The sequence below is a fragment of the Balaenoptera ricei genome, chromosome 9 (assembly GCF_028023285.1).
Source record: "Balaenoptera ricei isolate mBalRic1 chromosome 9, mBalRic1.hap2, whole genome shotgun sequence".
In the NCBI taxonomy this organism is placed as follows: domain Eukaryota; kingdom Metazoa; phylum Chordata; class Mammalia; order Artiodactyla; family Balaenopteridae; genus Balaenoptera; species Balaenoptera ricei.
The window spans coordinates 16,179,203-16,195,401 of NC_082647.1; the positions used below are offsets into that span (position 1 = coordinate 16,179,203).

The window sequence follows — 16,199 nt, forward strand, 5'->3', positions numbered from 1 at the left end:
GATAAACCATAATGGAAAAGAATATGAAAAAGAAATATATATATATATATATATATATAAACTGAATCACTTTGCTGTACACAACATTGTAAATCAACTATGCTTCAGTAAAATTTTAAAAAAAAATTTTAAAAATCAGATAGAGGGATAGCTCAGTGGATGGATGGATTGATCAATGGATGGGCGGACAGGTGGACTAATGGTGGATCATGTATGAATGGATAGATGGGCCTGTGGACGAATAGGATACATAAAAGGAAGTAGAGCATCAAGATTTTCCAGCTAATTACCTGGAAAGTGGCTTTGTTATTGATGGGTTTTCAGGAAAGGGAAAAATTATTTTGGGAAAGAGGTTGAAATGAGTTTGAGGAATTTGAGATCACAGTGAGGTATTCAAATTTTGTAAATGGCCAGTTGTTAGAAACAAAAGGCTTTATGACTTTGCTGTCATTTGATGCACTTTGGCTTGTGAATGCATTGCCCTAATGATGTTACCTCCAGAATATCTAGGATTCTCAGAAGTGTGACTAACCAAATCAAAATGAATATTACAAACCTTTAAATTTCTATATATTTCCTCTCTGAAGTAGAATTCTTTACTAAGCCTAATAAATATGAAGAACATTGTTTCTAAGCACAGTGTGAAATGTGGAGAAAGCTGTAAAGAAACCCAAACACCCATCTACAGTTAGAATCATCCAAACTGACCTCCAGCGGCTTCATATATTTACGGTTCCTTCTTCAGTGTTAGGATGGTACAGCTTTGATCCCCCGATTGTGGTGAGCAGGGCAGAGTCACGGTCAGGGATGATCTAACTCCCCTGTTAGGGCTAGCCTTTCCTGAGCTGTGACCATAACATGACCTTCACATTGCAGATGAGGGTACATTCAGCCATAGGAGGGGAACTAGAGGATGAAGTAAAGCATCCCATCTGGCAAAACGCAATCAGAGGAAGGAGTTTCTTATTCCTCAGTTCCTTTGAATCTCGTTTCCTTCATAGTTTTTCCCTCCTCCTTTTATTCTCTCTGACCCAAATGAGCCATAGTTGAGACAAAGAGCCAAAGGGGAGCAGAGGGTGGCAGTGAAAACGAAGCAAGTGAACCCAAGGAAGGAGAAACGGGGTGGGGGGCATACCCTTTCTTACCTGGAGTTTCTCGCTCTGGAGCATTCTGTGTTCAAGCCTTACATAGTGTGATGTTCTGTTTTGAGAAGGGAGACCGTTCACTTCTATTTACCTTACAGACAAATTGAGATTAGTAACATGACCTCTGTACTTGTTTGACATCCTCAGTCATGAGAACCTTTGAAATATCACTCATTAGAATTCTTATCTAGGAATTTTCAGTTTCAGGAAAATTCGGGAAATTTCTGCCTGACACTAGTGTTCCGTCCAGGTAAATTCTATTTGAATATGTGCCCCTTACTCCCTTCTTATAGTCCAGAGGCTTTCAAACTGTTTGTAAATAAAACCCATGAAGACACTTGTGAGAAATGCTCCACCCCGTAAAATCTGATGCAGTGGGTCTGGGGTGAGGCCCAGGAATGCTACCGGTTAGCAAGCATCTCCCATGATTCTGACGTAGGTCTTTTGTGGAACACATTTAGGAAAACATCATCAAGAGGTCATATCAGGGTCTCTGAGATTACCTGGGCTTTATGTGAGGAGCACAGTGGGTGAGAATTTATTTGAGATGAAAGTTTATTTTTTTGTTTGAAAAATAGCATCTCAGCTTGTCCTTACTTTCTTCATCTCTTAGCTCAGAGAAGTGGTTCTCAGCCCTCGCTTCATGTCAGAATAACCCCGGCAGCTTTTAAAGACCGATGTCTGCTGCACCCCATGCTAAAAGCCTGTGAGGACCGGACCCCTTAACTGGTCTAAGTTCCTAGTAGATTTTCTTGTCTAGCCAGTGTTGAGAATCATGGGGTTTTTTTCTTAGGCTTTAATTTGCATATGAATCACTTAGGGATTATGTTAAAATGCAGATTCTGATTCAGTGAGTCGGAGGTGGCTGTGAAATCCCACTTTTCTAACAAGCTCCCTGGTGCCACTGTTGCTAGAGCTCAGAGACCACACTGATTCTCAAGAGTTTACAGCAATCAATAGAGAACTACTTTGTTGTTCTTGTTGTTAAATCCTGATTTTTGCCTTTTAGGAATTGATTTATTCTGCTCATCTGTATCTAGATATAAAGCACTCCCCTCTTCTGTTTTTGAAGCTTAGACTTCAAACTTAAAACGCACACACACAAAACTTGCTTAGGCTTCTGTTCTTTAAATGACTAGACGATATCGCCATCTGCTGGCAAGTAAAATGCCTATAGCTTTCTTTTCCTTCAGTATTTTATGTGTGTTCGGAAATTTTCCAGCACTTGGCAGGAATATGTCGAGCTGAACACATTATAGGGACTGCTTTTACGTCCTCTTTTTAAACAATCCCTCTTTTAAACAGATGCTTCAGAATAATTGTCTCTGTTTTTCTAACACTCTTCAGGTAGACACGTATTGGGTGTTCTGCAAAGCTTTAGAGGTTAGTGGCACGGCTATTATTGGTGGGATGTGAATTATTTGAGGGAATAGTCACTAGAATTAGGGGCTTTGATATCAACTTTGAGTGTCTCCTCCTGCGGAAAAGAGGTAGTACAGGAAAGAGAAACTTTATTCCTTCATGATCCCCTCCCCGGTGTGGAAACCTGAGGGCTTGAGAAATAGGCCCCCTCTCTTACACTTATCGCTGCTTTAACTTCAAAACTTATTATTTTTCTTGGATGCCCGTGAGTCATTAACATGTTTGTGCCTGAGACTTATGGACCCTTCTGATGTCTCTCAATGTTTCCTGCTTTCACACTGCGTCTCCTTCACACTCATGAAGGAGAATTCATGAGTCATGAATTTCATCTTTCAGTGACTTAGATTATACATTCATGGTTAGGCAAGTGTCCTTTTTTTATTGAGCTATAGCTGATTAATGATACTATATCAGTTTCAGGTGTACAACATAGTGATTCAATATTTTTATGGGTTATACTCCATTTAAAGTTTTTATAAAATGTTGGCTCTATTCCCTGTAAGCAGGTGTTCTGACCGCTGGAATTATTCTGGCCAGCCAGTCCTGAGAGTTGAGGGTCCAGGCCTTGGGTGCTCACACTGTTCATTGTGAAATCCCAGGGTACACGTGTGGCATGAGCTGGACCCCTGGATCAGAGTTGCTGGGGAGCTTGTCAACAGGTTATAGGGGGAAGGGATGTTCAGCCTGTGGACAGGCTCATACTGACCGAGTTCACACACCATTCATGGACAGGCTTCCCCAGACCAGGGCCGGCCCTTCCTAAGTCAGGCCAGGGAAAGTCAACCCAGGTGGGGAGAAGGAGGAGACAAAAAGAGGAAGTAACTTCAAATCTGAGTCCCCAAACTATTTCTACATACTGAACAAACAACCTCAATGAAGATGTTATTTTCTACGATGCTCAACCTAGGGATAAATCAAAAAACATTATTTTATTATTTTTATTTTATTTTTTTATTGAACTATATATAGTTGATTTACAATGTTGTATTTCTGGTGTACAGCAAAGTGATTTAGTGTGTGTGTGTCTGTGTATTCTTTCCCATTATGGTTTATTACAGGATATTGAATATAGTTCCCTGTGCTACACAGTAGGACTTTGTTGTTTATCTGTTTTATATATAGTAGTATATATTTGCTAATCCCAAACTATTAATTTATCCCCCTCCCCGCGCTTTCCCCTTTGGTAACCATAAGTTTGTTTTCTATGTCTGTGAGTTTGTTTCTGTTTTGTAAATAAGTTCATTTGTATCATATTTTAGATTCCACGTGTAAGTGATATCGTATGATATTTGTCTTTTTCTGTCTGACTTTCTTCACTTGATACAACAATCTCTGGGTCCATCCATGTTGCTGCAAATGGCATTATTTCATTCTTTTTTATGGATGAGTACTATCCCATTGTGTGTGTATGTGTATGTATATGTATAAATGTATATTTATATTATATATCTAAAATAATATATATATAAAACATCTTTATTCACTTAACTGTCGATGGACACTTAGGTTGCTTCCATGTCTTGGCTATTGTAAATAGTGCTGCAGTGAACATTGGGGTGCATGTATCTTTTCGAATTACAGTCTTCTCCGGATATATGCCCAGGAGTGGGATTGCTGGATCATGTGGTAACTCTATTTTTAGTTTTTTAAGGAATCTCCATACTGTTTTCCATAATGGCTGCACCAGTTTACACTCCCACCAACAGTGTAGGAGGGTTCCCTTTTCTCTACATCCTCTCCAGCATTTATTATTTGTAGACTTTTTGATGATGGCCATTCAGACCGGTGTGAAGTGATACCTCATTGTGGTTTTGATTTGCATTTCTCTAATAATTAGCGATGTTGGGCATCTTTTTGTGTGCCAATTCCAAAGGCCCCACCTGCTAATACCATCACATTGAGGGTGAATTTTGGAGGAGCAGACATCAGTGTACAGCAGTGGCTAAACCAAGCCACCTAGCCCCTTTGATGGGTCTAGGGCCTAGATGTCTAGCTCCTTAGCTTCTAGTCAGACTGATGTATCAAAATGTAAGTCCAATTCCTCTGATTAAGACATTTCAATGACTGTCAAATCCTGCAAAACAAAGCCTGAGCTCCATAGCCTACATGACTTAATCTACAACTCACTTTGGCAGTTTCATCTCCCACCACCCCTGCCTCATGGTCCAAAGACTGAAATGAATATAGTTTTTCCATGACATGTCTTGCTGTCTCACACATCTTGTACCTTTACCCTGAAACTTCTTCCTCTACTCCATGTAAAAAGAAATGGTTAACTCTACTCATCTTGAAAGACACAGTTCAAATATCATACATAGGAAGCCTTCATCCAATCCCCATAGTTGGGCTTAGAGTATCTCCTCCAGCCACTCATACATCTCAGTAGGCATCTTCATCATAGCATTTACCATCTTTAGTGAACTAATTTATTTTGTGTTGGTCTCCTGAGCTCCTGGGTGTGCACATGGGTACAGAGTAGGAGCCTAATACAGGTTTATTGAATCAATAAGGTATTCCTTTGGGATTGTTTGGGTTAAGAGATTTCTTAACCTCTTCCTCCCACTGTTATTTTCCTCAGGTCTTTCTTATTGTCTGGACAGTGCTTTTCATGAGCTAGATAATGCCTCCATGATGTAAACCAAGGCTTGCTTAGTAACATAGACAGCTGAGCCCTACATAAGAGTTACAGTGCTTTGATGACAATTGATGTGCTGCTATTTGAGCTGACCCATTCTTAATTGATTCTCTATACTCCCCAAATCATTATATTTTTTTAATGAATAATTCAGAGAACTTCCTGATACCTGGAGCTGGAAAGAACAATGTTTTATCATTCCATAGGAATACCCAATCTTAAAATATCTTAGAAAATTCTGTGGTCATTGAGGTATTACATCTACAACCATATGTATGAGAACACTCTCCAGAGCGTATTAGAATTGATGCGTAAGCTATTTTTGTTTATTTAGAGAAAAATAAAAAAGCTCTTGCACAGAAGTTCAGCTTTTACAAGGCATATAGCATGTGATGACTATGAGACTATTTGAAACTTGCTAGTGAATTGTGTAAATGATGGAGTAGACTTAATCTTGTCAGCGAGAAAGAAATAAGTTATTCTTTTCCTGGTGAATTAGTACTTGTCAACCCATTCAATTCTATTCAATAAATTATCTCTATTAAAGCACTAAGTAGCTTATCCTAGAGGTAGCAGCAGAGTAAATAGAACTAAATTAAATGTTTTAGGTCTCTTTTCTTTACCCACCAAGATTGATTTAAAACAATGCAATACTTTCATTCAGACACTTATCATTTTTGCTAATGAATGTGTTTTAGAAAGATTACTTTTAAAAGAAGAAATTATATCATGCCTGAATATAAACTCTGATAGGGCAGCCTTGCATGTTTATGAAAGTCATCGCTGCCCAGTTCTAGAGAGCATTATTACAGTAGGCTGCAACATTAAGTGGTACCTCCTAGAAGCGTGGGGTGCAAAACTTGCCAGCCTTAAAAAATACCCCTTTCTCAAAATGATAACTGTAGAGAATTAGCTGTTCAAACTAACACAAATTGAAAATGAGCAAAACCCAAAATGGTGTGGAAATTCAAACCTTTTAGAGAAATTTGAAGATTAAAAAAAAAAACCTCAATGCTTTTTATTTTTTGAAAGGTGTTAATTACCTAGTATTGTATGTATAAGAGAAACTGGAATTGAGACGCACACCATAGCCAAAGGTGACAACGAAGGAGTAATTAACATCCACAATTCACATTGCCCTAGGAATCTAAAAGTGAAAAATTAATTTTCTAGCAAGTCAGTTGGAAATTTTTAATAAACTGATTGGTCATTAGAATGACTCTGGTGTTACCTATGAAACATAGAAGATTACTTGAAATAATCCCCAACTGACGACACCAAGGCCTGGTGTGGAAAGAAGAGAATGGTTTAGTATTTAGTTATTATTATGTATCTAAATCTATATCTAGATTTTGTAGGAAACAAAGTATGTCATTTGGCGAAACTGAAGGATTAGTTGTAATAATTAAGGGTAGAATGTTATTCCTAAATTTACAGCAAGCACATGATAAAGCAGAACTTTTAAATTATAGGTTTGGATGAAATGTGGAACAAAAGACCTACACTGGCCTCTTAACAACTGGCATAACAAAGTGATAATTATAAACTACACTTTAGCCCTCACATGCTCAAGTGTAGTTTAATGAATAGATTAACAAGGAACAAAAAAGAAAGGGACTAACATTTACAAAGGCCTATTTTGTGCCACATACTGTGCTGGATACGAAACTGTTACTGATTCATTTAATTCTCATAATCACCTTGGAAAGTAGACATTGCCCTATTTTACATGCTGAATTTCTGCAAGATTATAAATGCTCACAGTCACCCAGTTAGAACACCCAAGTTGGCTCTGACTCAAATATTGTGCTATTTCTACTGTGCTAGGATGACTCTCAAATAACAGTGTATAGGTATACAAACTTAGGAATATTTTCAAGAAAGAGCAATCACGATAGCTAATAAAGGGATGATAGTTATAAGCAACAGATGCTGCCCAACCGATCAAATATTATTTGCTATGGTTGGTGGTGACCTAAAATGAGGCACCCTACTCAATTTTAAAGCTCTTTTGATACTGCTTAATAAAAAAAAATTCTCCTTTAATTTGATTTTTGCTCAATTCACTTTAAGAGGTGATCTCCAGAACTGCTTTGTATTTGCCATGATATCTCTATAAATGTCACAATTACTTAAGACACTCCAAAAATGGTTATGAGAGAGAGAAAAAGACACAGATATATACATGGAAATTGAAAAATGTCAAAGTAAGAGTTGATAGCACTAACTAGAGAAATTATATATTTTAAGTACTGGGGAGCCTGAGATACTTTTGCTGTGGTTAAAAACATTTATTTCAATAAAGTCATACTTAGCTAATACTGTCCTTATTTCATATTATACAAAGACAATAATCTGCACAATAAAGTAAAAAGTAATGTTAAATTACATAAGTTGGCTAATAACTTCCCTATGTGGATTTTCATACATTAAATAATGATAGTAAAAGCCAATAGATACTAATCATTAAGCATTTGTGGCATGCCAACCACTTTGATGTTCTCCTCAAACATTATTGCATTTAATCTTTACAACAAGTCTGTGAACTAGGCATTTTTATTCCTGCATTAAAGAGAAGAGAGCTGAACTTAGTGAAATTAAAGAACTTGCCCAGAGTTACACAGGTTAGACAGAGCCTAATATAAGCATTCAACCTATGTATATCGATGGCCAAAGCCCATGATTTTAAGTACTACTCTATACTGTTTATAATTCAATATTATTTTTTTTTAAATTTTTATTTATTTATTTATTTATTTATTTATTTTTGGCTGTGTTGGGTCTTCGTTTCTGTGCGAGGGCTTTCTCTAGTTGCGGCAAGTGGGGGCCACTCTTCATCGCGGTGTGCGGGCCTCTCACTATCGCGGCCTCTCTTGTTGCGGAGCACAGGCTCCAGACGCGCAGGCTCAGTAGTTGTGGCTCACGGGCCCAGTTGCTCCGCGGCATGTGGGATCTTCCCAGACCAGGGCTCGAACCTGTGTCCCCTGCATTGGCAGGCAGATTCTCAACCACTGCGCCACTAGGGAAGCCCTCAATATTATTTTTTAGGACAGGATTTATTTTTATTCTTTAAATGAGCAGGTAATATTTGGAAATTTCTTCCTATTATTGTCATTTTTTTTTCCTTACAGGGAACCAAAGTCCTGCAGATGTTCATGTGGTACCTGAATCCACGGCAAGTCTTTGATCTTTCTCAGGAAGGGCCAAAAGATGCGTAAGTCTGGAAATACCCTCCATGGTTCTTACTATTTTAGGCGAGTGAGAAGGACTTTCTGCTTTGGAGTCAAGCTTTATTGTTTGATGACCTCATGAAGTGTTTTTCTGACCACCTCTCATCTACTTGCTCACCTGCACTATCCTCCCTTTAAAACTTCATCTGATGTTTCCCTCTTCATTGGGTTAGTTTCCTTCAACACTTAACCTCTGAGTCGTTAACTCTGAGTGTGTTTGCTGCTTAGACACATGTAACTGTACGTTATGAGCAAATCTGAATTGAGAAAGGATCCATCCTTTTTCTACTTATGCATGTACCACTTTGGAGATGTACATTAATGGGAATGTAAGTGTATCTTTGTGGAGAATGGCCATATCTGTTTATGAATATTTTCATTTATTTGCATTAGAAATTGTATGCATCTGTGTCCATTTGAGAGCTTGATTGATTAATTGATTATACCTATGGATTCCATACCAGAGTGGGGGAGACATTCTAATTCCTGCTCAGTCCCTCATCTGAGCCTCTCAGAAATTTCATTCTCTGTTTTTTGTTCGAAGCGGTGAAAAATAAAGTCTATCTGTAGGTGACATGTATCCTATATCTTCCCTTTCGTGGAGGGGTACATGGTGGGAAGGAGCAGGGACATTTCTGCTGTTGTCTGGTTCCCTTTTTAAAACCCACCTAATAAGGTAGTTCAGATGTCATCTGGTAAACATTAGAAATAAAGAGATATTAATTATTTTTATAACTACTTATAAATAAGTAATAATATCAGAGGCAAAGAAACACAAACTCAGATAATTTCTAGAAAATAATATTCCTCTATGAAATAGATAAATTACATATTTTAAGCCTACGAGAGAACATTAATTATGAAAATTAATTTCTGTTGTCATTCTCTTAATCTATGAACTTCCTTGCCACTAGAGTTTGCTGTAAGACTTCTATATTTTTTTCTGCATTCAGATGTATTAAGACAAATCTGCTTTTGCCCTTTTACATTTACTTTTGCCCTTTTACATTTACTTTTCTTAAGATTTTATCATTTTTAGTTAGACTTTAGGTAGATACTTCATAGATAACCATAAAGAACATGGCAGGACAGGAACTATTTCCAGAAAAAAATATGATTTGATTTAAATAGGTGATGTTTTCTGGAACAGAGCCATTGAAATTGTCACTTAAGCAAACATTTTAGCAGGGGCAGTTATCATTGCATTTTCTTGAGACAACAGGAAAGATCTAATTTCAAGCAGACAAATTCAAAATAAAGAAAATTCAGTAAATCTTCCCTTTTGGGCCTGGGGAGTATAAATGGGGGTTTGAGGGTCAGCGGGTGAGTTGAGAGGGAGATGGAATTGTGGGTGCGGTAGTAATAATGCTAGTGGGGTGGCCTTCCTATCTCTCTGAAGAAGGTTTTCTAGGAGTAAGAGTGGGAAGTGTAGGTTTGAAAAATAAATAGGTCTGGGAAAAGCTAATCAAATTTGATGTTCTTTGAGAAAGGAGGGAGAAGAATGGAAAGAAAAAGAAGGAATTTGACACTAATGAAGAAAATAATGTGCGTTGACACATTAATAGGAATTATGGGAAATAAAACACTAGGACACCCTAAAACCCCATTCCAGTGACGTTTGCTGCCAGCCCCTAATCCGATTGTTGGAACCAGTACTTGGTGACTACTCGGTGACTAGTTTTGAAGGTATTACCATTCTCGGGGTTATGCAGTTTCTCCAGTGGACACCCTCCATGCCCCCCTTCGTTTTGGTGTGTTTTGGAATCATGCTGTCTGCTATGGCCAGTGATATGCTCTTTTATTTACTTTTCCTTCTGTATCCTCTACAGGCTTGAATTATATAGGAAAGTACCAAATCTGCGGATTCTGGCCTGTGGTGGGGATGGAACGGTAGGTCCTTGAAAGAGAATCTAGTTCTCTCCCTTGTTTCTTCCATTTGTCTTTTGTTTTCCTTAAGACATTTCTCTTTCTTCATTCCCACCTCACAGTCTTTCCAATCCCCTCAAACCTCTGTCTCTCATGTGAATCCACGCCCCTAAGGGTTAGGAGGGACTTTGTTATTGCCCTCAAGGACTCATACTTGATCTTTCTAAATTAGATTTCTTTCCCTCCACTAAGCTATATCCTTTCCTGTTCCACAAAGTAAGGATGTGGTCAGATCACTAGAATGAGGATTATAGATGACTAAATTATTTTTAAAACAGAAGCTGACCTATTTCCATATATTCTTAATAATCGGTCACAACTATGGAGGAGAAGTATGCGTACACAATTGAATTATGGCTTTTTTTTTTTTTTTTTTTACTGGTGAAAATAAAACTTAGAATATTGACTAACATTGGTTTGTCTTAAAGATCACAGCTGGTTCCCTTTGTAGTCATTTTTGGAGAAAAGACGGAGTTGGGCTGAAGTTTAATATCACTGGTGTATTTTCCCCAGTTTGTCTCATCTGTTTCTCAATTTGCCCTCTACTTATGTTGCTATATTTAGCAAAGGCAAATAATTGAGAATCGTGACATTTAGATTTTGCTGTCCAGTGTCTTTTCTTCTGTATTTGGAGTCTGATCTCATAGGATTTTATTATGAACTATCTTTGGCTTTTCTCTAATCTTCCTAATTAGAATGTTTTATTCTCAAAGGCAGTAACGGAATCTTCTAATTTTATCTCTCACAGCACGTGAACACTTAATGCAGCACTGGATACACATTATATACTAATAAATACAACCAGAAAAAAATAAAACAGTGATTGCACTGGTCCTTTAAGATTTTCTGCGGAGAGGAAAACATTTTTCAGTTGGGAAAGTAATGTTTACTATTCTTGGAGACTCTAATACACATGATTAGCTTATAAAATTCGTTATAAAGTCTTAAAGAAGCCAAACCTATTTCACTTTGTTTAACCCAGTGTTTTCCAAAATTATTTGACTATGGGGATATGCCTGGTGTCCTGTACTCAGAGTCCTTCCTCTTTCTTAACTTAAGTGATTGTTACCTCAAATCCACCAGTTGCCTGTTCCATCTCCATATCTTGGGCTTCATCCTGGATTGGCTGTTCCACCTTCCAAACTTCCCCATTATCCACTGCACCTCCCATCACCTCTCTCTGCCTCACTGCTTTCTTCTTCCTTTCCTCTACTCAGCAGATATGTGTAGGAAGCACTGTTCTAAGTTATGTGGTATTGAGGTAATCTCTGCAGTTAGGAAAGTGTTTGGAAATATGGGAATTCAAAGCATAAAGAACAAAGAAGAGAGCCAAGTCCAGACACTTGTGAAACATTTATAATTAAGCAGTCAGAGCTGAATTTCAAAAGGAAAGTGGAAAGACAGAGGCAGAAGGACCACCAGTAGTCTATTCTGTCAAGAAAAAATAAAAAATAACCCAAAAGGAGTTTCAAGACAGAGGCAGGGATTACATTCTTAAGAAGAGACTGAGGAATTACTGTGGATTTGGAGACTAGGAAGTAACTGGTGGTTTTCAAGAAAATAGTTTCAAGAGAGTGTCTGGGACAAAACCTAGAATGAGAGAGACTTGGTACCTCCCTAGTGGGTCCTAATGACCAGATCAAATCACAGTGTTGAATTTCTATACTCTCTGGTGCCATTAATGTCACTACTTGACACACAGACTACCTTGTTCCCCAGCTTTCCTAGCATGTCTTCTTTAAATAGACCATAATTAACGGGTATTCCACAAGGCTAAATGTAACTTTTCATTTATATTATAAGCACTTTTTCTTCTTTGGTACCTTATCTGTGATCCTAACTTCAATTTTCACATCCTTCTACATAACTCACAACCGCACTAGACGTTTATACGGTGGGTCCCTTACAACAGCCATGAAAAGTAGTGTATTTCCCCTAGAACTGATGCATACTTTTGAACTAATTATTTTTGTCAGTGGTAACCTCTGTAGTCCAATCATGCAGAATCAAAACTTTGCATATCTTATACCTTATGTAAAACCAGGTTTTATTTTATTTCACCTTGTTAGATGTTTTGTAAAAGATATATGGGGTTTCTGAAATGTTTATCAAGGTACGTGATTGACATTTTTATCAGTTTTGAATATGAAACTTTAAATTTTGAGTGTTTATATAAAGAAGAGGCATCTTGATGGATGCATGAAGAAAAGCTGTTGGCTCGAGGCAAGTGAAGTGTCGGGTATATATTTGACATAAGGTGCTCTCACCCTTTATCTAGTGAGTGTATCTGTCACTGTAGAGGCTGTCAGAATTCTGTCAGTGACAAGGTTCCAGGAGGAATCAGATATAGAATATTTTTGATGGGTTAGGATGAGGATATGTTAACCCTCAGTCACATTAGTGTGTGTACAAGGTCTTATCAAATATATAGACATGTTGCATTAATTTGGAGAAAAGTTATTTGGCTTCAGTATGAGTTACTTTAATTTTATCCTGGTAAAAAGTGCAAGGAGGCAGATACTGCAGTTGGAGGAGGAAGAGGTGCTTCTGCCACCATTGCAGTGGCTTTGGAAGGTTCCTTAACTTCTTCTGAGACATTCTAAATCTGAAAAGGGATACGTTTGGATCCCTAAGGGTCTTCACAGCTGTAACATTATGTTAGTATAGACCATTGCTGTTCAAGATAACTATAATGCGAGCCGCATTTTTACATTTTAAGTTTTCTGGAAGGCACTTAAAAAAACTAAGAAGAAGCAGGTTAAATTAGTTTTATAATCTATTTTATTTAACCCGCTATATCCAAGATATTATCATTTCAACATGCAATCAGTATAAAGTCATTAGTGGGATATTTTATGCTGTTTGGACTGTCTTCAGAATCTAGCATATATTTTAAATTTACAGCGCCTCCAGTTGAGATCAGCCATGTTCAAGCAGTCCGTCACCACACAAGGCCAGTGACGGCTGCAGAGGAAGGTGGCCCAGGTGCGGTCTCTTTGTAAGTGGTTTGCATGATCCTGAGGTTGTCACATAGTTGCAGGTTTCGAATGGGCTGGTCCCATCTTTGATCTCTAGAGTGAGAGAATACTAACTCAGGATGATCTCAAACCTTCATGTTTTTAAACTAGAAATAGTCTCTTTTTGGTCACGGGGTAAATTTGTATTCTGTCCTCTCCTCGGCCACCTGTCCACCCATCCAGTTCCCACCTTGGCTGCCACCTTGGTTAAATATCGAGGAGTGCGTGAACTGAGACAGTAGGGTCACAGGTCCCTTCCCCTCGTTATGGAGCCTTAAGGTGAAACATGATCCCTCCTTACCTGCCCTTGGCCTTGATGAACTGGGCTGGATCCAGAGGTCCACCCTTAACCCTGTTAACGTCTTTCCAAAGGGCTGGGATTAAATGGACTTGAGCCACACACTTTATGCTTATTTCTGATTCCGCTGGCTTCCCTAGATGAGGATACATCCTACACAGTAGGCCCCCCCATGCCCCGAGTCACTACAGCTGTAGCAGGGAAGAAAGGATTATTATTCCCCTTTAATTGACAGGGCCAGCAGATGTTTCCACACGCCTCTTCTCCCTCAGCACCCCGACGTCCCAGCCTCTCTTGAAGAAGAGCTTGGTACACCCTCAGTTGTCCTCTTGCCGATGAGGGGATGGATAGCCTAAATCTACATTCTGTTTCAAAAAAGCTCATACCTTGACTATTATCTCGATTTTAAACATTTCTTCTAACACAGAGTGACTTTGTAAACTCTTGAGTGCAAATATGAAAATATCACAAGGAAGAATCATTGTGCACATGTAAGAAAGGGAACCCGGTTGTCAAATGCTGCGTTTTGATGATCTTTCTGGGTGCAGAAACGTTGCCCTCGTTCTCGTTTGATTTCTCCGTAAGGGTATCCCTCACTTTTCTGCCTGCAGATGATATGAGGAAAGGCAACTGTGCATCTGCTTCGTTCAAAGAAAATGTCAATTCACGGCCCTCTCCACCCCTCAGCCAACGCTAATGTTAGCATATTGCCGAACGAAAACGTTGTTCCATGTGCACTTGGGAAATATTCAGTGATGGTTACAGCTGAACAGGGCCAGGGGGTGGCAGCATCAGGCAGCTGCTGCGGCCGCAGGGCTGGCTGGGCAGCTCTGCTCAGGGCCGAAGCCCAGCACCCTGGTGTTCTAGCCCCGTCAGCCCTGCGTTTCCTAACACAAAGGCAGGAAGGAACTCTGCCACCTGGAAGATGATCTTGCACAATCCAGATAGTTTTCTTCAGTTGTGATGGGAAATATGCAAAGCTGTGCGTGTTGCAATTAATTAAGTTTAACTGAAGGGGTGCTGGTCAAGCTGGTGGAGAGCATCTGGGGTAATGCAAAAGCCCCAGCAAACACAGTCCCTGCCCACGAACCTGCAGTCTGGACTTCCAGCAGGAGCACGGTCCTGGGAACGGAGAGCCTCCGATAACAGCTTTGGACCTTAAGACTTTTGCATGGTTTTGCTCTCATAGGGGCAAGTACGCGGATTATTACTCAAGATCTTTTATGTCTCCTGCTATTGTAGGTGTATTTGTTCCATAATCTCTCCCTCTCTCCCTCCCCCTCTCTCCCTCCCTCCCTCCTTTTTATGCTGCAGTGCAGCTTGGCTTTTACTGTTTGTCATAGTCTGTGAAAGAGAGATTTTTGTGACTTGATGGCAGTCAAAGGTGGGAGTGATTTGTGAACTTTGAGACTCAACTTTTCTTTAAGTGGAGAGACAGGAAGAGGGCATTTTGCTTCTAGGAAACTGGACCTTTATGGATGAGGTAAAGAAAGAGGAAGAAAAATATATCTTAATCATAGCAGTTAATGTTAATTTAGCATTTCCTATTTGTCAGGCACATGCTAAGCAATGTCTCCGTGTTATTTAATTGGTAAAATACCCCTACGAGGCAGGTACCGTTATCCCTTTTTACATAGGAGGGAACTTAGATTAAGTGCCTTAACTGGCTCCGTAGGTGATGGAGCCAGACTTCAGATGCAGCTGGGCTCCTTCCAGCTCTGTGCCTTCCCTGCACGCCTACGTTACGTTGCCTTCTGAGGAAGCTGGTTGTTGGGTAGTGGTGATGTAGCTCTTGGATGAGAGCAACTATTCAGGCGCTGTGCAAAGGAAAGATACGGGCCCACTTCAGCCAAAGAACTGTTAGCCTAACATGGATTGTACATGAGGGAACTTCAAGACAAAACAAAAAATCTCTGCTGTGAAAGGCAGGAGACATTTGATGACTCCAAGCGTTGTGTAATGATGAAATACTAAGATTATCTGCTTTTATTCAGGGGAAAATTAAATAGTTGATTAACTGGCTATTGGAAAAAGAAGATAGAATCTATTTATGCATTTTTTTAAAGCAAATCAATTGAGAAGAAAGGGGAAATCAAAGGGTCCAGAGGGCTCATGGCATTTTGTGTGGAACCACACCACAGTTTCATGTGGATTCTTGGCAATCTTCTCAGAAAAACAAGAACAAAAACAGGAACAGCGCTTAAGGTTTGAATGAGGACAATTATACTGATCAAAGGACTGTTAGAAGACACCTTATCAATTCGTGGAAGTTATGGGACACTTATTTCAAAGTTATTCGAAAAATGTTTGTGTTTCATGGGCTGTGAATTATTCCTCTAACCTTCCCATCCATCTTACTATTAGTGTTCTTCCTGGGATTTAGAATTTCTCTCTGCAGGCTCGTGTTCAGAGGAAGTTGTTTTGCTGTGTTTGATTTTTCCTTTTTCTTTTTCTTTTTTTTTTAACATCTTTATTGGAGTATAATTGGTTTACAATGGTGTGTTAGTTTCTGCTTTATAACAAAGT

At 39.0% G+C, this 16,199-nt stretch overlaps 1 protein-coding gene across 9 annotated transcripts in view; it reads left to right on the forward strand.

Moving 5' to 3' along the window:
- Nucleotides 1–16,199, forward strand: part of DGKI (diacylglycerol kinase iota) — a 468,554-nt gene that overhangs the window by 242,460 nt on the left and 209,895 nt on the right. For all 9 annotated transcript variants that reach the window (XM_059933287.1, XM_059933288.1, XM_059933290.1 and 6 more), the window contains 2 exons: nucleotides 8,334–8,416; nucleotides 10,262–10,322. In XM_059933287.1, coding sequence (XP_059789270.1) covers nucleotides 8,334–8,416; nucleotides 10,262–10,322 — 144 coding nt within the window. The remainder of the gene's footprint in view (nucleotides 1–8,333; nucleotides 8,417–10,261; nucleotides 10,323–16,199) is intronic.